This window comes from Budorcas taxicolor, chromosome X (genome assembly GCF_023091745.1).
Source record: "Budorcas taxicolor isolate Tak-1 chromosome X, Takin1.1, whole genome shotgun sequence".
Taxonomy (NCBI): domain Eukaryota; kingdom Metazoa; phylum Chordata; class Mammalia; order Artiodactyla; family Bovidae; genus Budorcas; species Budorcas taxicolor.
In genome coordinates, this window is record NC_068935.1 from 143,871,273 (window position 1) to 143,893,255 (window position 21,983).

Consider the following 21,983-nt stretch of genomic DNA (forward strand, 5'->3'; position numbering starts at 1 on the left):
TTACTAGTTGGAAGAGATGGCTTAGATCATCTCATAATCGAAAGTGGAGTCTGGCTGCTTGATGCTCAAAAGCCACTGAAGAGGGCAGGGTGGTGGGAAGGAAGAGTTTGCTTTATTTGGGATGCTCTCAGCCAGGGGCAGGGGCGGGGGACATCTGTCCAAAGGCTGACTCCCTGACAGTCGGAGTGTAAAAGCTTTTATAGACCGAGGGAGGGGGATTCCTTGCAGAAACAGCACAGTCAGCCCTGAATGTCATTTTGAAACTGATCATCAGTGGTCTGATCAGGAGCATCTTGATTCTTTTAGGTACAGTTCATCTTTCAGCCCCACTAGCATCAGTGGTGGAGAAGGCAGTGGCACCCCGCTCCAGTACTCTTGCCTGGAAAACCCCATGGACAGAGGAGCCTGGTGGGCTGCAGTCCATGGGGTCGCTAAGAGTCGGACACGACTGAGCGACTCCACTTTCACTTTTCACTTTCGTGCATTGGAGAAGGACACGGCAACCCACTCCAGCGTTCTTGCCTGGAGAATCCCAGGGACGGGGGAGCCTGGTGGGCTGCCGTCTATGGGTCACACAGAGTCGGACACGACTGAAGGGACTTAGCAGTAGCAGCAGTAGTGGTGCTAGCAGTAAAGAACCCAGCTGCCGATGCAGGACGCATAAGAGACGTGGGTTCGCTCCCTAGATGGGGAAGATCCCCTGGAGGAGGGCATGGCAATCCACTCCAGGATTCCTGCCTGGAGAATGCCACGGACAGAGAAGTTTGGAGGGCTGCAGTCCATGGGGTCGCCAAGGGTCAGACAGGACTGAGATGACAGCAGAGCAGAGCACAGTCTCTTCTCTCCCAGGGTTGATTGGTTTCCATCTCTTTGAGGCCAGTTCTGGGAATTAGGGCAGGTTAGATCATGGTTACCGTCTGGTTGTCATGAAGTTAACGTCTTCCCCCTAGTGGGGGTTTCACTATCTTTATTTTTATTTTACTTTATTTTACTTTACAGTACTGTATTGGTTTTGCCATACATTGACATGAATCCACCACGGGTATCTTTAAAGCAGCTCGTGAGACCTGGCTCAGAACGTTATCTACATAGCCTTTGGTGCTAAGTCACTGTAGTCGTGTCCGACTCTTTGTGACCCCATGGGCTGTAGCCCACCAGGCTCCCCCGTCCCTGGGATTCCCCAGGCAAGAACCCTGGAGTGGGTTGTCATTTCCTTCTCCAATGCATGAAAGTGAAAAGTGAAAGTGAAGTCTCTCGGTCATGTCTGACTCTTTGAAACCCCATGGACTGTAGCCCCCCAAGCTCCTCTGTCCATGAGATTCTCCAAGCAAGACTCCTAGAGTGGGTTGCCATTCCCTTCTCCATAAAGCCTTTGAGCTTTCCTTGAATTTGCTTGAACTCTGACTAAACTTATTCTTTGGCTCAAGGCTTTTCACAGACCAAAGGCAGGCTGAGGACCTCTGTTTTCGCTTCCGGATCTGTATCAGCAAGAGACTGTGGGTTACCATAGAACCTAAACCAGTCCTAGTTGGGGGACATCACTTGGATCATCTCACATCTATGTTGGTAGGAGACTGTGGACAATTCACAGGTGTTGAACTAGTACGGTTTAGAAGAGATGGGCTTGGATCACCTGAGATCTCTGCTCATAGGAAATTGTGGTCACCACCGCCTGGGGGACGCTTTCTGTAATTCTTAGAGGCAAGAGTATTGCCACCTTGAGCTCCAAAGTATCTTGAGCTCCAGATACCTGGTTAGAAAAGAAGAGAGACATGTAGGCTCAAGGTTTGTAGATGCAGGGCCAGGGCAGCAGTGAGCCGGAGCCAGCCCCTGGCGGCTGAGGAATCCCACCAGCTTGTGGGGAACACGTTCCTGCCTGGAAGTCAGCCTTGTGGGGAGCATCTCCACCACGGCAACTGGTGGGCACAGCAGATGTCGACCGTGTTCCTCGCCCAGAGAAGCTAGAGCTTTCTAGCAGGACACTGGTACCCCTCTACTAGAGTGGAGTGGCAGCGTTGGGGAGATCCAACTCGTGTTTGTCTTGATGAGGTTGGATGCCTTTATTTCCCTGGTGGCTCTGACAGTGAAGAATCCACCTATAAAGTGGGAGACCCAGGTTCCATTCCTGGGTTGGGAAGACCCCCCTGGAGAAGGGAATGGCAGCCCACTCCAGTGTTCTTGCCTGGAGAATCCCATGGACAGAGGAGCCTGGTGGGCTACATACAGTCCATGGGTTGCAAAGAATCGGACAAGACTGAGCAATTGATGCTTTTGCTACCTATTACAATTGCAGACTTCTTAAATACTCATTTTTTTCCAAAACGTTACCGCCAGAATGCTGTTTCTACTCCTCTGAAACATGAATTCCTTTCAGCTTATTCTTATAATAAGAATAAGCTTTATCCTTATTCTCCATAATAATTGAATATTAGGGCCAGAATGCTGTTTCTCCTCTTAAAATATGAACCCCTTTTGGCTTTTGTATACAATGTCTTGTCTATAATAGTTGAACAGTTCTGTACTTTTAATGATTCTGTAGCTTGGTTGTCTCAGCACATTGAGGGGATGAGAAGTCTTCATTTATTTTTTTCCCTAAGAGTGAGCACTGGCTTTAAAAATGATGATGTATCTCGACTTCCCTGGTGGCTCAGACGGTAAAGACTCCGCCTGCAATGCGGGAGACCCAGGTTCTATCCCTGGGTCAGGAAGATCCTGCTGGAGAAGGAAATAGCAACCTACTTCAGTGTTCTTGCCTGGAAAATCCTACGGTCAGAGGAACCTGGTGGGCGAAAGTCCACGGGGTCGCAAAGAGGGACAGGACTGAGCTACTGACGCTTTCATTACCTTACAATTCCAGACTTGTTAAAATCTCATTTTTCCGGAAGATTAGAGCCAGAATACTGTCTACTCTGTTAAAACATGAATCCCGTTCAGCTTTTACGTGCCACGTCTTCTCTATAATTGAATAATTCTGTAATTCTAATGATTCTGTAATTTAGATGTCTCAGCACATTGAATGGCTTCACTTTATCATCATCTGAGATCATTATTCCCGTTACATTTTAGGAGAACTCACGAAAGCATTACTAGAACACGGATAACTTTGGTGATGTGATGATGGGAATTTTGAGCTTAAATTTCCTGTTCAGCATGTATTCAAAAAGTGTGGCTTTAAGTTTTGACTTAGGCATCCATGTTAGTTTAAAGGCAATGTAATGGCAACTGGATTTTATGGTCAAATGCATCTTAACAGACTGGCGGATCTTTTTCGCTCTGGTATTCTGGTGCAGAGTTTTGACAAGATGAGCTTAAGTCTATAAAGTAACTGCTGCAGCTAAGTCGTCTGTGACTCTTTGTGACCCCATGGACTGTAGCCTGCCAGGCTCCTCTGTCCAGGGGATTCTCCAGGCAAGGATACAGGAGTGGGTAGCAGAGAGAACGTTCTAATTATAGCTACTTTTGTCTTAGGAATTAAACGGCATAAGAAAGGCTGAGCTGGTTTTTGTCTTCACTAATCATTTCAGTGGGTGTTGGTTGGATACCCTTCTTTATCTGAAGATCAGAAGTTCAATCTGAAGGGTCAGCTACAGCGTATTGAAGGCTGAGGCTGAACTAACGTCAGTTCAGTTCAGTTCAGTCTCTCAGTCATGTCTGACTCTTTGTGACACCATGGAGTGCAGCATGCCAGGCCTCCCTGTCCATCACCAACTCCTGGAGCTTGCTCAAACTCATGTCCATCGAATCAGTGATGCCATCCAACCATCTCATCCTCTGTCATCCCCTTCTCCTTTGCCCTCAGTCTTTCTCAGCATCTGAGTCTTTTCAAATGAGTTGGCTCTTCACTTCAGGTGTTAGAGCTTCAATTTTAGCAACAGTCCTTCCAATGAATGATTAGAATAATCAAAGCAATGAAGAGCAAAGGTTAAAGGCAAAGAAACAGATCCAAGGACGAACTGAAATCCGCCCTTCCCTGTAACACATTCAGTAGATGACATCAAGATTACCAAGGGGGTCAGCTGAGGGTCCCAGGGGACGGTATGGGTGGCTCACAGCGGGTGGAAAGAGAGCAGTCTTTGAAATGCTTCTTTAAAAAAAAAAAAAAAAAGGTTATTTTCTTTATTTTTGTCTGTGCTGGGTCTTCTTTGCTGCGAGGGCTACTCTCTTGCTTCGGTGCCTGCTTTTATCTTGTTGTGGAGCACAGGCTGTTGGGTGTGTGAGCTTCAGTAGCTGTAGCACGTGGCCTCAGAAGTTGTGGCTACTGGGCTTGGTTGCCCCGAGGCACGTGGGAATCTTAATCAGGGATCCAACCTGTGTCCCCGGCGTTGGCAGGCAGACTCTTGACCACTGAGCCACCAGGGAGGCCCCTGCCGTGCCTCTAGAAGCACTCCAAGGTGGCAGTTTGTAGCGGGAAACGCTGCTAAGACCAAAACCCCCAAATGACTGTATTTGGCTGCTATGATATATACACGGAGTCCCCCATGCATAGAAAATTAATCTTGCCAAGACAAGCAGTTAAACCACATTCATCAAGGGCCATCAAAATGTGAGTGATAAATTAAGAATTAGTGTGTGGAAGCCCTTTAAATTTTGTTGTTCATGTTCTTTAAGAATCCTGAAGATGGCGGGGATGGACAAAAGTGTCTTAAAACTTGTATTGCAGTGGCAACAGGTTGAAGAACAGCTGGAAAGCAGTGGTCTCGTCTTAGACTGCTGGCAGCTTTACATTCAAAGGGGGGCTCCCCTGGTGGCTTAGAAGGTAAAGAGTCTGCCTGCAATGTGGGAGACCTGAGTTTCATCCCTGGGTTGGGGAAGATCCCCTGGAGAAGGGAATGGCAACCCACTCCAGTATTCTTGCCTGGAGAATCCCATGGACGGAGGAGCCTGGCGGGCTACAGTCCATGGGGTTGCAAAAGAGTCGGACAGGACTGAGTGGCTGAACAACAGCAAGTCAGAAAAGGAGACGGGAGCCTGAGAGGTTAACAGCCATGCCCAGCATCCCACAGCTAGGAGACCGCATAGCTGGGGTTGGAACCCACCCTGTCAGAGCCAACAGAAGGGGCGGGAGAGTTCAAGCAGATTGTACTCAGTGAGCCACCAAGACAAGACACTGTTCCGAGCTCAGAGTAAGGGATGTGTCCCCAGGAGGCTGGTCGTGGGTGTAGACCCACAGGAATCCTTGCATGAAGGGGGATGTGATTTGCAAAACAGACTGGCATCTGTTAGGAGGGATTAAGCAGCTTTTATCTGCAGAATGTTCTTCTGATGCCTCCGTGGACAGCTCAGTGGGCTTTGCATTGTCCCCGTTTGTTCTTGGAGACCCCACGTGCTCAATCTCGAGGTCTGTCTGCCAAGGGACCTCGGAACCCTTTCTTGTGGCCGAGTCCCTGAAAGCGATCAAGATCACAACAGCGGCGCCTGTCCTGGGCTTCACACGCCCCTCAGAGCCCCAGGGAATCTCAGGGCACCATCGCTTATTTGAAGCTTGGAAAAGGCTGAATTCAGGGTCCAGCTCAGGAGTCAGGCTGCTCTCAATTAAATTCTATTGGCCACTTTGTCAAAGGACTGGAAGCTTTCTTTTCTTGTGAATGAAAAGAAAGTGAGTCACTTTTTTTTTAACCTGTGAAAGCGTTAGTTGCTCAGTCGTGTCCGACGCTTTGCGACCCCACGGACTGTAGCCCACCAGGCTCCTCTGTCCGTGGGATTCTCCAGGCAAGAATACTGTAGTGGGTTGCCTTACCCTCCTCCAGGGGATCTTCCCTGACTCAGGGATTGAACCCAGGTCTTCCTCACTGCAAGCAGACTCTTTACCTTCTGAGCCACCTGGGGAGCCCCCTGTTAAGCTGTGATTCTACATAAAAATGTTTCAAACGTAAATAGTGCGCTCCATAGCACTTTGTATGAGAATGACAAAGCCGTCCTGCAACTTAATAAGTCACGGGCATCTTTGCAGTTTAGCCGTAACTCTCTTAAAGTTTGGGCTTCCTTGGTGGCTCAGCTGGTAAAGAATCCGCCTGCAATGCAGGAGACCTCGGTTGGGAAGATCCCCTGGAGAAGGAAATGACAACCCGCTCCAGTGTTCTGGCCTGGAGAATCCCATGGCCTGTATATAGTCCATGGGGTCACAACTGAGCGACTTTCACTTTCTCTTAAGTTTTGAAGCGTCATTTAAACCGAATTCAAATGAGTGTTCCCATCAATACGTAGAATACTTTTGTTTTTGAAAAAAAAATGCTCCCTGTAGTTTCCCTGCGTTCTCTCTGTAAAGGTTAATAATTCCTTCCTCTGGTCACTGAATCTCAATTGTAGCTGAGTTTAAGATTCCGATTCCGTGGTGGTCAAACTATTTATCTGTGACAAAGACAGAAAACAACCTTTTTCAGAGTGCACTGGGATTTTAACAATAAACAACAAAAAAAAATTTTTAACTCAAAAGATTTTTAGTAGCAAAAAAGTTTTTTTAACTCAAAAGATTTTTAGTAGTATATGGAGAAATCCCAGATGAAATACGTTATCACAATAAATTTGAAAAACAAGATTAAATAGACGTATTAGAAATGCAAGGTGACAGTAGGTGCCTCCTTTCTGTTGAAATGACACCTTTGACTGTGGATTCCTGGTTTCCTGGTGAACCACAGAACAGACCCTGAACTAAGGCTTCGTATCTTATAAACCTAGGGTTTTCCAGGTGGCACAGTGGTAAAGAATCTTCCTGCCAATGCAGGAGACGCAAGGGATGCAGGTTCAGTTCCCGGGTCAGGAAGATCCCCTGGAGGAGGGCATGGCTCCACTATATTCTTGCCTGGAAAATTCTGAGGACAGAAGAGCCTGGCACGTGCAATAAAATGCATTTGAGCAAACCCAAAGTGGTCTAAAGAAATTATACGAGCATGCACAATGTTTCTTTTTTATAAAAAGGTTTTAAAAATCCAGATTGGGAGATATAAAGGCAGACGCCTCAATGGCATACCAAACAAATCTTCAGAAAAATTACTTCTTAAGTCTACACTTGTCCGAGCTACATGTCTGCTCCCTGTGAGAATGCTTAATGTTTATTTACTGACTGGTCCTTAAACCTGTGTGTAGGCATGCTCAGTCGCTCAGTCATGTCCAGTTTTGTGTGATCGCATAGACTGTAGCCCACCAGGCTCGTCTGTCCATGGGATTCTCCAGGCGAGAATACTGGAGTGGGTTGCCATGCCTTCCTTCAGGGAATATTTACCCTTACTCGCCCTCGAATATACTTGTCTGGGGTCAGGGGCTTTTGGGGGGAGAATGTGGACACCCGTGCTAATTGTCTTCTGATGCCCATTAATTTATTTTCCATTTGGATCCGTGGGTGAGCACTCAATACGTGCAATTACAAAACCACCTTTTCCATGACACAAACAGATGATCAGAGTGAATTAAGTAGGTGTGTGATGCTTTCTAGGGGCCAGTCTCTATGGTTTTCTATAAAAAAGCTGGAAGGATAAAGTAGAAAAGGACATTTTCAGTCTGAACCTAATTTCATCTGGTTTATTGGGAAATCCCATGGGCGGAGGAGTCTGGTAGGCTGCAGTCCATGGGGTCGCTAAGAGTCGGACACGACTGAGCGACTTCCCTCTCACTTTTCACTTCCATGCATTGGAGAAGGAAATGGCAACCCACTCCAGTGTTCTTGCCTGGAGAATCCCAGGGACGGGGGAGCCTGGTGGGCTACCGTCTATGGGGTCGCACAGAGTCGGACACGACTGAAGTAACTTAGCAGCAGCATACACGTCAACTCTTTTCATCTGCCACCTTTTTCTACCCAGGATGCAGTTTCTAGACCTCTATCAGAGCCAGCTCTCAGAAAGTCATAGTATTGTAAGATAAACAGTAAATCAGTCATTTTACAATTATTTGCTTGTAAATCAATTTTTGTTTTTCTAAAATTTTAATATTGTCTGTTTAGTCATTGGAAGAGACCCTGATGCTGGGAAAGATTGAAGGCAGGAGAAGAAGGGGTGACAGAGGATGAGATGGTTGGATGGCATCACCGACTCAAGGGACATGAGTTTGAGCAAGCTCCAGGAGTTGGTGATGGACAGGGAGGCCTGGGGTGCTGCAGTCCATGGGGTCGCAAAGAGTCGGACACGACTGAGCGACTGAACTGAACTGAACTGAACAACAGCAACAAATGGATCACAACACTTACATTTTTTAAACTTTTTTATTTTATTTATTTCAAATGCCGTGGGTCTTTGTTGCTGTGTGTGTGGGGGGACGGTGCTTTCTCTAAGTGTGGCGCGTGGGCTTGTCATTGCGGGGGCCTCTCTCACTGTGGGCTCTTGGGCCCACAGCTTCAGTGGTTGCGGCTTTCGGGCTCCCCCTAGAGGCGAGGTCCAAAAAAAAAAATCAGTTTTTGCATTATAACAGCCAGTGGACGGGGAGCCTGGTGGGCTGCCGTCTGTGGGGTCGCACAGAGTCGGACACGACTGAAGCGACTTAGCAGCTTAGCAGCTGTTGCATAATCAGCTTTGTCTTTTCCTCCTTGGCAGTTAGATAACAACTCATGTTTCCTTGCTTTTTCTTTTCGCTATGATGCGTCCTCTTTTTGGAGCCTTAAGTGTGATTAATGCAGTCCATCCATAACTGGGCCTCTGCCTGCTTGAAGCGCCCAGAGGGTGGTTTTCCATGTACGCTCTCTGTGGGGCTGACTGTAACAACCCTCTTCCCACCACACTCGCTTCTCTGCTTGTCCCACCGCAGGCACGTCCATCTGGAAGGCCTTTTTCTTCACCCCCAAGTTCTCCCCCGAGGGCGCCAACGGATGCTTTCCCACCCACGTGTGTTTCTGTCACGGGCAGTACGTCACCTACCACCACCCGCCCCTGCTGTTTGAGATTTCCAGAGACCCCCGGGAGAGAAACCCGTTAACCCCGACATCGGAGCCGCGGTTCCAGGAGATCCTGGAGGCCATGCAGGAGGCGGCAGCCCGCCACACCCGAACCCTTCAGGACGTCCCCAACCAGCTGTCGCTGGGGAACCTGATCTGGAAGCCGTGGCTGCAGCTGTGCTGCTCGTCATGGGGGCTGTCCTGCCAGTGTGACCGGGAAGATCAGGATGGGAGACAGAGCCTTTAGCCGTTATCGGCAGCATCTGGGGGTGCACAGGGTGTGGGGGGCACCCTGCCGGCAGCATCAGGGATGAACGCCCAGGATCGACCCTGGGGGAAGGCAGCCCTGGCCACCTCCCTCCTCCCCACATACCTGGAGGCTCCATCAAGACCCCCTTCCACACACACACACACACACACACACCTGTCCACCCCCCCCTCCCCGGGGAGGGGGGGAATCAACGTTTGCAATAAACAGAGACACAGATGTTATTTACGTCTTCCGAGGCCAGTTGTTCACGTGGACGGACGACTGGGCAATGAGTGTCCAACATCTGTGCAGTGGAGGGCAGGAAAGGGCGCAGGTGAGCTGCTGACCTCTCAGACAGCGTGATCCACGGCTGAAGGCGTCGCTTACTCTACAGCTGACTTGATGCACCGGCCACCAGGATTTCCCCTAGAGAGCATCGCGTGACAGTGACCCAAATGTTAAGTGTTGATTGAAATCTAACACGTGCCCCTTTTCTACCCTGCGTAAAAGAGCATCTTGCCCAATCACGGATGATGGTTCAGTTGCTGTCTTCTGGTTTCTGAAAGGCGATTATTGTCAGTATTATTTGCAGATACGTATGAAACACTCTTCACGCTGTCCATGTTTGTCCATGGATATGTGTCTTTCTTTGAGAAGTCTGCAATATTTTGAAGCTCCTGACTGTTGAAGGAGAAGCAAGAGAAACTTGCAGGTGTGGTTTGTGCGACCACCTTTTGGTGAGCTCTCAGCGAATGTCGAAGCTGAGACACACCTCTCCGGTCCGAGTGTTTCCAGCCCGTCATCTGTAGCACGCTGTTTGGCTTCTGCTGTCCCTTGGGTGAACAGCATTTCTGAACCAAGAGTCCAACTTCGGAGATTCTGCAGTCCGAGAAATCCCCTCTAACAGATTCAGAATTATTGGCGTGTGAAATGTATGCTATTTCACAGGGGTTGGGGGTTTGGGGTGGGGGAGACACAAGCCATCAGACATAAGCAGTCAATGACCCACACCCACCAAGACTAGAGCAATCAGACGTAAACAGTCCACGACCCATACCTGTGAAGACACAAGCAATCAGACATAAGCAGTCCACAACCCATACCCGTGAAGACATGAGCAATCAGACATAAGCAGTCCACGACCCATATCCACGAAGACACGAGCAATCAGACATAAGCAGTCCACAACCCATACCCGTGAAGACACGAGCAATCAGACATAAGCAGTCCACGACCCATATCCACGAAGACACGAGCAATCAGACATAAGCAGTCCACGACCCATACCTGTGACATCTCGATGCCAAATTTCATAACTAGAGAATGGTGGTTCATGCCCGTCCTTGTGTTTTGTTGGCCTGACCCTGCGGTAAGCAACATCTGTGCCTCGTGTTGGTCGTGACATGCACGCTTCCGTTTGAATTCCATTTCCTGAGACCTCAGGAATGCGGGGATGAGGCCTAACGGGGTCACGGAGGAGACTGGGAGACAGGGGCCACAGGTGGAGAGAGTTCCCAAGTCCGGACCACCAGCCCCTTCTGGGCAGAGAGTTCCCCTGAGTGGAGAACACCTAGGTGACCTTCAGACACTATACGCGCTCCCCCGATATCGTGAGGATTCGTTCAGTCATCTGTACACAGGAGCTGTGGTCCCGATGCCTCTCCTTCATTTCTGTAGCGAACATGTCTCAGCGTCTCTCTGCTCCTGGGCCAGGGGTTTTCTCGATCCCATGGGAGTGCAGGTCAGTGAAATACTCTGTCCCCTCTGGACGCGTGGACCTCGCTGTCCAGGCACTTTGGAGAAAAATGTGTGTAAGCGTGTCTCCGGCTCTCTGTCAGTGGTCTCTGCCTTCCCGTCTTTGTCCCTGCCGAACAATGTCTGAGTTCCGACAGCATCTCTCGAGCTCCTCCTTACAGTCTGCTATTTCAGAATTTTTTAAAATTAATTAATTAATTTCACTTGGAGGATAATGACTTCACCATATCGTGGTGGTCTTTGCTGTACATCCACGTGAATCGGCCATGGGTGGCCATGTGTCCCCCCATCCTGAACCGCCCCTCCCACCTCCTTCCCTAGCCCCTCCCTCTGGGCTATCCCAGAGTACCCGCTTTGAGTGCCCAGCTTCATGCATTAACTTTCCCTGGTCATCTCTTTCTCATATGGTAATATACGTGTTTCCACGCTGTCCTCTCAAATCATCCCACCCTCCCCTTCTCCCACAGAGCCCAAAAGTCTGTTCTGTACGTCTCTGTCTCCTTTGTTGCCCTGCGTGTAGGATCGTCGATACCATCTTTCTAAGTTCCGTATAAATGTGTTAATATACAATGTTTGTCTTTTTCTTTCTGACTTACTTCACTTGGCACATATACACAGTGGAATATTACTCACCTGTAAAAAAGGAATGCATTTCAGTGAGGTCTAATGAGGTGGATGAACCAGGAGCCTGTTATTTCAGATTGCAAATCTTTCTTTGTCTTAAAAAAAAAAAAAAAGACAAATGGTTCCTTCCGCCTCCCTGGGAATGGTTCAGAGTTGGAAAGCAAGCAGGATTCTTTCTCTTAATTCAGATTTCTCATTCCGGAAATTTGCCAAAAGCGTGTCATGTTGTTTTAGGAAATACTCTCATGAAAGAATGCATGAGCATGTTATTAGTGGGTTAGAATTATTGCTGTTATCAGGCAAAACCTATCTAAAGCCGCTGTTACCAACTTATGTGTTAAAAGATCACCATATTTGCTCAGAGTTGGACACACTCAATGCACATGGATTTTACAAGACATTTTATGATGTCAGAACATTGTGTTTGAGGCTGAAATCAGTGGAAGGACTTTTGCAGGTGTTGTTAATGCACAGCTTTGTAGAGCATTGATTGTTTAATCTGTACACGGGTAACAGCCCACAAAGGATACATTTACCTCTAGACTCACAATCAGCTTTTAAGTATTTGCCTCAGAATAACTTAGATCTCCATTATGTCTCAGTGCATTTGAAAATCAGGTTTCTTTGTAATAATCATAATTACCATTTACCACTTGAAAGTTTGGCTTGGAATGCACAACAGGAAATTTGAATTCCCACTGGTGTGATCTCTTGTATGTCCTGTTCTTTGTGGGTTTTAAAGCTTTAAACAGATTCTTTCTGAAAAAAAAAATATATATCATTATGTTTCTAGCATTTCACAGACGTTAAAAGCTTAAGGTAACGGTGACCTATTGGCAGGCATGATTTGACAACATCATTAATGTGGTGTGAAAAGCACAATTGTAACCTATGTATCAGAGGTGATGAAGGTTTCAGGAAGGGGAACAGATGTCAGGTGGCCCTGAAGGACATCCACGGAAGAAACGGGCAACGTATTTGTCACGTGTCTGAACAATGGAATCTGTGACATGATCGCATCTATGAAGGTTTCCCAGAACCTTATTGTCATGTTAACTTAAAATGAAAAAAAAGTTTTCCTTGGCAATTAAAAATTCTCTCCTGCTTGGTTTTCCATGGGGCTCAATTCAGCAAGCGTGCGGAGTGTTCAGTCAGTCAAGAGTCTTCGGGCAATGCGGGAGACCTGGGTTCCATCCCGGGGTTGGGAAGATCCCCTGGAGAAGGAAATAGCAACCCACGCCAGTGTTCTTGTCTGCAGAATCCCATGGCTGGAGGAGCCTGGCGGGGTGTTTACTATGTTTGGGGTATGTCCTTAAGTAATGGGGAATGGGGTTTCAGTTCATTAAATCTCTACGGAATGTCAGAGGCTCTGGGGAGGCGTGGGGAGTACACAGATCGATGAGAAATAGTAATAATAGTAATAAATAAGGTAGCTCCTGAGTTTCGTGATTAGAGGTTAGTGTGGATGCCCTGGCCATCTCTTGGGTTCCGAGGCCATGTCGCGCTTGCATGTTGCTACAGCTGTCGGTCAATTTCCAATGAAAGGCTTATAGTAAATTCAATGGGATCACAGTTATAAAGTGCCTGGCATGTTATAAGTCCTAAGAAAGTGTTAGCTATCTTTACACCCTTGCTTATATTTATCTGCAAGTGTTTTTTATTACACACAAAAAAAGAAATTGTAGAAAAATACGGCATTCACACTAGTGAAGAGAAAGAATCACTTTTAACCTGACCATTAAGCAGAAAATACCTTAAGTATTTCTGAGTGTATCTTTGAGACTTTATACACACAATCTGTGGACTTCCCTGGTGGCTCAGACGGTAAAAGCATCTGCCTACAACACAGGAGACCCGGGTTCAATCCCTGGGTTAGGAAGATCCCCCTGGAGAAGGAAATGGCACCCCACTCCAGTACTCTTGCCTGGAAAATCCCATGGACAGAGCAGGCTTGTGGGCTATAATCCATGGGGTCGCAGAGAGTTGGACACGACTGAGCAACTTCACTTTCACTTTCTCTCACTTTCACACACAATCACATTACACACGCACACAGATGTATGTTACAGAAATAAATTATAACCAGTTGTATTATAATTGTTTTTATCCCCATGTAACCATTTTTTTCCTTTGTAACCATCTCCATGATACCAAGAATATATTCAGTCCATGGTTTTGATTGATTTGATAATAAAAAAATTTCCAATGAATATGTTTTTGTAAATATGAACTTTGGGTTGCCTATTGAAATTGATGTCGTTAAAGCATCTGCCTGCAATGCGGGAGACGTGGGTTCGCTTCCTGGGTCGGGAAGATCCCCTGGAGAAGGAAATGGCAACCCACTCCAGTACTCTTGCCTGGAGAACCCCATGGACAGAGGAGCCTGGTGGGCTACAGTCCACGGGGTCTCAAAGAGTCAGACACGACTGAGCGACTTCACTTTCAAATGTAACACAGGGTGCAAGATGCAGCCACACACAAAGATATGGCATAGGCTTGGGTGGGCGGGACCCCTCTGTAACTGCATGTGAAGCAGAAACTGTCTCATGTGTCATCGCGGTACTGGGTACCGGGCAAGAAGATTTTCTCCGCTTTCTTTTATCTTCGGGGCCACTGAGGCACTCAGGCCCAGCCAGAACGTTTCCCACAGCGTGCTCCATTTGTAGCTACTGAATGCAAACCATCCAGGTAAGGACTCTGAGATGGTCCTCAGGGGGAGGTGATTCGATGCTGGTGGTGAAATAGCCGGGATCTCCTGAGTCACTACCTGGGGCAGCTCCAGAGAAACCACGGTTTCCCCGATCGACAGAGGGCTGAGACTGGAACAGCATGTTATCTTTTCTGGGGCCTTCCCGGGTGGTCCAGTGGCCAAGTCTTCGAGTTCCCAGTGCAGGGGTCCTGGGTTTGATCCCCGGTCCGGGAACTAGAATCCCGCGTGCCACAGCTAAACAATCCAGCCTCGCCACAATGAAGACAGAAGACCCTGCATGCTGTCACCAGGACCCAGTGCAGTGAAATTTTAAAATATATATATATATATATATAGATATATATAAAGACCTGCTCTTTTTATTTTGAAGACACTGAGATTTGGAGGTTGTCAGTGTAGCAGCAGCTTGGAGTTCCCTACCTCAGCTAATACACTAGCTGGGCTTCCCTGGTGGCTCAGCTGGTAAAGAATCCACCTGCAGTGCAGCAGACCTGGGTTCCATCCCTGTATTGGGAAGACACCCTGGAGGAGGGCATGGCCACCTGCTCCAGCGTTCTTGCCTGGAGAATCCCATGGATGGAGGAGCCTGGCGGGCTACAGTCCATGGGGTCACAGAGACTCGGTCACGACTGAGCGGCTTAGCACGCCGGCACAGTCACATTATATAAACCTGACACTCTTGTGAGAATGTTTTGGATTGCGAAAAGGTGTCTTTCCCCAATTTACTGGTGTCGCTCTGAATAGAAGCCTATGCACGAATTTTTCTTTTTAATTTTGACTTTATGATGGGAACGATGCTCAACATGAGATCTGCCCTCCTAGATTTTGCTGGAGGGGATGCAATCTTCTTAACCACAGGCACAGAGTTGTATGGGAGATCTGTTCCTTCTGCACAACTGAAACTTTGTATCTGTTGATAGAAAGTCCCCCTTCTCCTCACCCCTCCAGCCCCTTCAGTTCAGTCCCTCAGTGCTCTCCGACTCATTGCGACCCCATGGACTGCAGCACGCCAGGCTTCCAACCCCTTGGCAAACCGTAATTCTGCTCTCTGCCTCTGTGGGTTTCCTCATACACATGGGACCACGCAGTGTCTGTCCTTAGTTCACTTAGCATCTGCCCCCTAAGATTCATCCATGTTGTTGTTGACTGCAAGATTTCCCTCATTTTTAAAGTTCAAGTGTGTCTATTATTTAAAAAAAAAAAAAAGCAACTAGTCTTGGCAAGGTTGTCGAGAAATTGTAACCCTCTACATTATTGGTGGGAATGCAAAATGATGTCACTGCTGTGGAAAACAGTGTGGGTGTGTGTTCAGTCACTTTCCTTGTGTCTGAGCCTTTCTGACCCCGTGGACTGTAGCCCGCCAGGCTCCTCTGTCCGTGGGACTCTCCAGGCCAGCGTACTGGAGTGGGTTGCCATGCCCTCCTCCAGGGGAATCTTCCCAACCCTGGGATTGAACCTGAGTCTCCTGGATCTCCTGATCCTGACCGAGGGATGGAACTTGAGTCTCCTGCATCTCCTAAACTGCGGGTGGATTCTTTACCGCTGAGCCGCCAGGGAAGCCCCCCAAAAACATGGAGGCTCCTCAAGACATTAAAAATAGAACTACCTTATGATCCAGCCTTCTCCCTTCTGGGGGATTTTGCCCACAAATTGAAATCAGAATCTCAAAGAGATAGCTGCACAACCATGCTCATTGCAACATTATTCATAGTATGAGCTGATGTAGACAGAATCTTTAATGTCACTGAAACATGAATAGACAAGGGTGTATGGAATATGCCGTGATTCTTTAAAGGCCTTCAACCCTTAGAAGGTGGGAGTTCAGTTCTGTCGCTCAGTCCTGTCCGACTCTTTGCGACCCCAAAGAAGGTGGGAAAGAGAAACTTAAACATGTATTATGCGTTACCACCACCTGCCTACGGCCCTGAATGGAGAACTGATTCTGCAACTACTGTCTCAGTGAGTGAGAAACACAGTTGGATTCTTTACACAACTGACAATTTGATGATTAATTATACATCGAGATTCTTTCTCATGGTGGCATATGACTTGCTTCATTGATTACAGGAAGATAGCATATTTCAAAAGATATTATCTGTGCCTAGGAGAGATGTTATTTCTAATAGCAAATCTAATGAGTATATATTTTTTTAAAGATTCATTTTGCTTCAGAGTGGTGTCCCATCTCTTGTCAAATATCCTTTAATTCTCCTTGGATGTGTGTGTCAGTCGCTCAGGTGTGTCCAATTCTTTGCGACCCCATGGACCATAGCCTGCCAAGCTCCTATGTCCATGGAATTTTCCAGGCAGAATACTGGAGTAGATTTGCCATTTCCTACTCCGTAATGAATGCATTTTTAAAAAGCTTTTTTTAAAAACTTTATATGGCGGTGTCATGGGGTCACTGAGGGTCGGATACAACTGAGCGACTTTACTTTCACTTTTCACTTTCATGAATTGAAGAAGGACATGGCAACCCACTCCAGTGTTCTTGCCTGGAGAATCCCAGGGACGGGGGAGCCTGGTGGGCTGCCGTCTATGGGGTTGCACAGAGTCGGACACGACTGAAGTGACTTAGCAGCAGCAGCAGCAGCAGCAGCAGCAGCATTGAGGTGTAGCCAATTGACAATGTTGTGATAGTTTTGGGTGAACCAAAGGAACTCAGTCATTTTTTTATAAAATATTCTAGTTAGCAAAATATTCAAATTTGGTCCTGTCCAAAATGTTCATAAGACATTTGATTCGTATCAAAAGTTCCTTTTGAAATTTTCTTCTTTCATTTTTGGCTGTGCAGGGTCTTCCTGGCTGCCTGCAGCCTTGCTCTGGTTGCAGAGGTTGGGGGAGGTACTCTCTAGTTGTGGCACAGAAGCTTCTTATTGCACGGGCTTCTCTCACTGTGGAACACAAGCTCTAGGTACACACGGACTTCAGTGGTGTGGCTTAGTTGCTACCCAGGATGTGGGATCTTCCTGGACCAGGGATTGGACCTGTGTCCCCTGCAAACTGGCAGGTGAATTCTTAACCGCTGGACCACCAGGGCAGCTCTCAAAAAGGTTCTTGATGTTTGGTTATCTTCAGTCCTTTTCAAAATGCCCATGGAGACTTCTCGGTCTGCACCAAAAGGTCCTTGATGTTTCGTCCCGTCCAAAATCGTTTGGCGTGGCACACCTGCTTGTGGACATTTTCGATAGGACTGAATTTCAAGAACTTTTTGGTGTGGACCAGACGTCTTCTGGACCAAATGTCTGATGCACGAAATGTCTGATGCAAGTTTTAGACAGGACCAGGTATCCTGCAGGGAATATTGTTTTTTTTAATGCCTTGCAAACCTTATCACTTTTGAAATACCTTCAAAAATATTTCCTGTGCCTATGTGAAAGAGTCCAGTGAATGTCATATTTTAGTTTTTGTTGATCAGATTTTGTCCTTAGGAAAAAAGATCACACGATGATGTAATGTTTTTACGACAACTTCTTTCAGCAACCTTTGGAATAGTGCCATGTAGCTTGTGTTTAATGTATCCAATTAAACCACGAGATGCCTGTTTCCTGTGCTTCCCTTTGAAAGTCAGCATCGAAAACATTCAGTTTACGCAGAGCATCAGTTCCGTGTGAAAATCTGAGGAGCATTTTTGCAGCCAGACTGGAAAGCAGCGTCCTGTAGTGCCTCTCAGCAAAGGTGACAAGTGCCGTATGAAAAGGTTGGGAGAAGTTAAGAGTTTCAGATAATTCTGAAAAGGGCACTCTTGGCATTTCATCAAATGCGTCGGGTTGGTGACTGCTGAGAGAGAGAGTCATCAGACAGCTCATCCGTTAGAGCTTGTATCAGGGAGACGTGTTCCCAGCTGTACCATCAGAAGCAGAGATAAGTGAGTTTCCGGAGCATATTTCGTCGCCCTGAAGGTGAAGTGGGGAAAGGTCCCAGGGCCCACGCGTTGCTCTGATAGGCTGGCCTGTGGAACGAAGTTTGGTTCGACTCCTTCCTCCCAGGCCTGATTCCTAGTGCTTCTGTGGGTTCATGGACTTGGAATCTTCACTACATCTGTATCAGAGGCTTCCCAGCTGGTGCTGGTGGTAAAGAATCCACCTGCAGTTCAGGAGACACGAGTTCGATCCCGGGTTCTGGAAGATTCCCCTAGAGAAGGGCATGGCAACCCACTCCAGTATTCTTGCCTGGAGAGTCCCATGGACAGAGGAGCCTGGTGGGCTACAGTTGATGGGGGTCACAAAGAGTCAGACACGACTGAAGACTTACATGCACGCACACACATCTCTTATCAGATGTTATGATTCTCTTGTTGCAGATGGGGAAACATACAAAAAACAGGATGTAAATATGCTTTATGCTCAGATTTATGCTGTGATGTTTTCGTTTAAAAAAGTAAATGGATAGATTTTCAGTCTCCATGCGTGTCTCCACGTCTGTGTTGCTCACTGCACAACTCCGGGGGTGACATGCACACTCCACCATAGGAAGCACTGTTTCCTCTGTTTGTTCAGTGCGCAACCTGAGCCACCATACGTGGCAGCCTTGGTTAGATTGCGGTGTAGAGAGAGCTGGATAGGTAAGTCATCGATAGAACTTGTTATTTTGATTGGCCTGACGGTGAGGGCTGGAGAGCATTGTGTGAACTCAACCCAAGCGTCGAATCCGTGAGCTAACATATAGACCTGGGGCACTTCCCGAGTGAAGGAAATGGTGTGATGAGGGTCCTGCTCATTAAGACGGAGATCAGATTGGTGGAGCTGGCTTATTGCATCCAAGGAAATAGGCACGTGGTTTTGTGTGTGTGTGTTGATTCTGATACAGCCAGCAGTGTGTTGATTTCTAAAGACCTGTGGCTTGATCTGTGGTCCTCAGACGTACTGACCTTGTGTGTTGGGAGAAATGTCCCTTGTTAGTGGAGAACCGCAGGGCCTGTTGCTAGGAGAGGAAGTTCCAGCATCTCCGATAGAGGTTGGGCCCCTGAGTGAAGATGACACCAAGCAGAGCCTCAGAGGGCCCACAGTGACCATCTAGGGTGAAAGTGTTAGTCACTCACTTCTGGCCGACTCTTTGCGACCCCGTGAACTGTAGCCCTCCAGGCTCCTCTGTACACGTGAGATTCTCCAGGCAAGAGTACGGAGTGGGTTGCCATTCCCTTCTCCAGGGGATCTTCCGAACCCAGGGCTTAAACCGAGGTCTCCTGCATTGCAGGCATTTTTCCTACCATCTGGGCCACCAGGGAAGCCCGTCTAGGGTGAGCCAGGAAGCACTCAGTCTTTCCTGGAGTGCCCGAGGGTTTAAACGCCGTCACTGCCTCCTGAAGTGTGTTCTTTTTGACTGACGTATGCCACCCCTCTCTTTCTGCAAAGGAATAATGATTAAATTTTGCCAAATATTTCATCTCTCATTTTTACCCCCTTAGAGATTATGTCCTAAGGAATCTTGGGGCGTTTTGGACACTAGAATAGTTGAGGCTTACGCAGGCTTAGAAAGATATTTTAGGTTGTTAGAGGAGAAGAAAAACGAGAATGGCTCTGGGGCAGGAGGACCAAACAAACAAATTTTTTAAAAACACAGAAATTAACATTCAGGTTGACTGTATCTTCAGAAATGTACACGTGTCCTAACCTTTCCTGCATGCACGTCATAGAGGTAAAAATAAATAAATAAATAAATCACTGGGTAACATGTTACGTCACATGGAAACTTAGCAAGGATTGTACAAAGTCAGTGTCTCTGCTTTAATGATAACAACAAACCCTACACTGCGTGCCCTTTTCAATGTGTTCAAAATGTTTAACCTCCTTTAATTGTGTGTTAAAATTTTTTGACACTGTTTAAAGTAAAAAGAACACATAGTCAAAGCAGTGATATTTATTTGCATCCTACTATTAATAGTTTAAATGCCAGTAAACCCCCTTCTGACCTTTTATCCTTTATATTGTCTGCCCTTTTTATTTTCAGCCCAAGACTGTTCAGTGACTTCTGGTGCAAAAAAAAAAAAAAATTATATAGTGGTATTGTTTTCCCATGGCGATATTTTAAAGGGCAACTCGTGTGAGGGGAAAAATATATATATATTTAAAGCCATATTGTGCAATTTCCATGACAGCAATGTTAGAGGTTTTCCGGGACTAAAAATGTTTCTGCCCGTGTATAGTTGCTTAAATTCTACAAGGATGACAATTCAAAGAGAACGGCCAAGCGGAAATGAGAGAGTGATTTAACGTCTTCCGGCAGGAGAGGGAGAGGAAGATTAGTGTTGGACGTCGAAGCAAAGCTTAATCATCCCCACTTCTGTTTATGGTGCATTTCTCTTAAAAGATGATAAACTAGAGGTCGGAGGACCGAAGTTGCCACGGGTCGCAGCGTGGCAATTACCCCATAATCGTCCGTCTTTGGTGGCCCTAGAGAATGCATGAGGAAGCGCTTGATGAACGCTCCTGTCCACACAACTGCTTCACGCCGGGGCAGACAGAGGAGCCAGAATCTCTGACCTTCACCCTCAACGTCTCATATGTCTAGAACGTGCAGGGGGTCCAGCGTCAGATCACCACTTCCCATGCTCTAAAAATACATACGTCTCTGCAGAAGATGGCCTCTATGCTTCTCCACGGCCTGGAAGCTTCCTAGAAATGCCAGAAACCCCTTCCGAAGATGTGGTGATTTGTTCTAGGAAGGGGCAGGGCCCTTGGATTCTCTTTCGATGAGATCTGGCCACCGCAAGCAGGAGTCCTCTAACAGCTGGGTGGCAAGCTGCCTTTTCTAGAAATTGATGGCCGTGACAAAACTGGGCTTGCCAGCAGCCCTGGAGGCTGTGTTGCGCTTCCCTGATGGCTCAGCTGGTAAAGAATCTGCCTACAATGGGGGAGGTGTGGGTTCGATCCCTGGAGAAGGCAATAGCAACCTGCTCCAATAGTCTTGGGCTTCCCGGGTGGCTCAGCTGGTAAAGAATCTGCATGCAATGTGGGAGACCTGGGTTTGATCCCTGGGCTGGGAAGATTCCTTGGAGAAGGGAAAGGCTACCCACTCCAGTATCCTGGCCTGGAGAATCCCATGGACTGTTGCAAAGAGTCAGACAGGACTGAGTGGCTTTCACTTTCACTTTTCACTTTGATGGAGGAAAAAGGTTTTGACCAAGTGAATGAATGGGACTCTAAATCACTAATTTTGAAGACTGAATTCCAACATAAAATAATTCAGTGTTCATGAGGTAAGTCCCTCCAGTGCCTGAGAATGGAAGACTGTGACAGTGGTTGCTGAATTTTAAGGCACCATTATGATCAAACACAATTTCGAAGAATGCATTTTAACTCTTCTAATAAGAGAAGATTACCTAATTAGAAAGTGTTTTCGGCAGGACCACATTAAAACCCGTGCTGATGTATCTTTCCTACTGTTTTAATTGTAGTTTATAAGGACAAATGCAAACTGAAATAGTACCCTAAACCATTCCCTAGTTGGTAGAAGAACATTTTCCTGAACCATAAAGCATGGATTTTGCCAATGTGGGGAGTTAATCACATTGCCCTACATTTTCTCTTATCTTGGCAGAGAAATAGAGGGTTCTTTCCAGCATAGAACTCAACCCTCTGATTACCATGTGGTCCACTTTGCTTGCCAATATCTGGTTGTTCAGTGCCTCGGTCGTGTCTGACTCTTTGTGACCCCATGGACCGCAGCACACCAGGCTTCCCTGTCCATCACCAACTCCCGGAGCTTGCTCAAACTCATGTCTGTTGAGTCGGCAATGCCACCCAACCATCTCATTCTCTGTGATCCCCTTCTCCTCCCGCCTTCAA

The 21,983-nt window shown here is 47.1% G+C and overlaps 1 protein-coding gene across 1 annotated transcript in view; it reads left to right on the top strand.

The window, feature by feature from the left end:
- The window catches only part of STS (steroid sulfatase), an 83,980-nt gene extending 74,876 nt beyond the window's left edge, over positions 1-9,104 (top strand). Inside the window, exon 9 of the mRNA XM_052663439.1 lies at positions 8,731-9,104. Within this exon, the coding sequence (XP_052519399.1) occupies positions 8,731-9,104 (374 nt within the window). The remainder of the gene's footprint in view (positions 1-8,730) is intronic.
- The last annotated feature ends 12,879 nt before the right edge of the window (positions 9,105-21,983 follow it).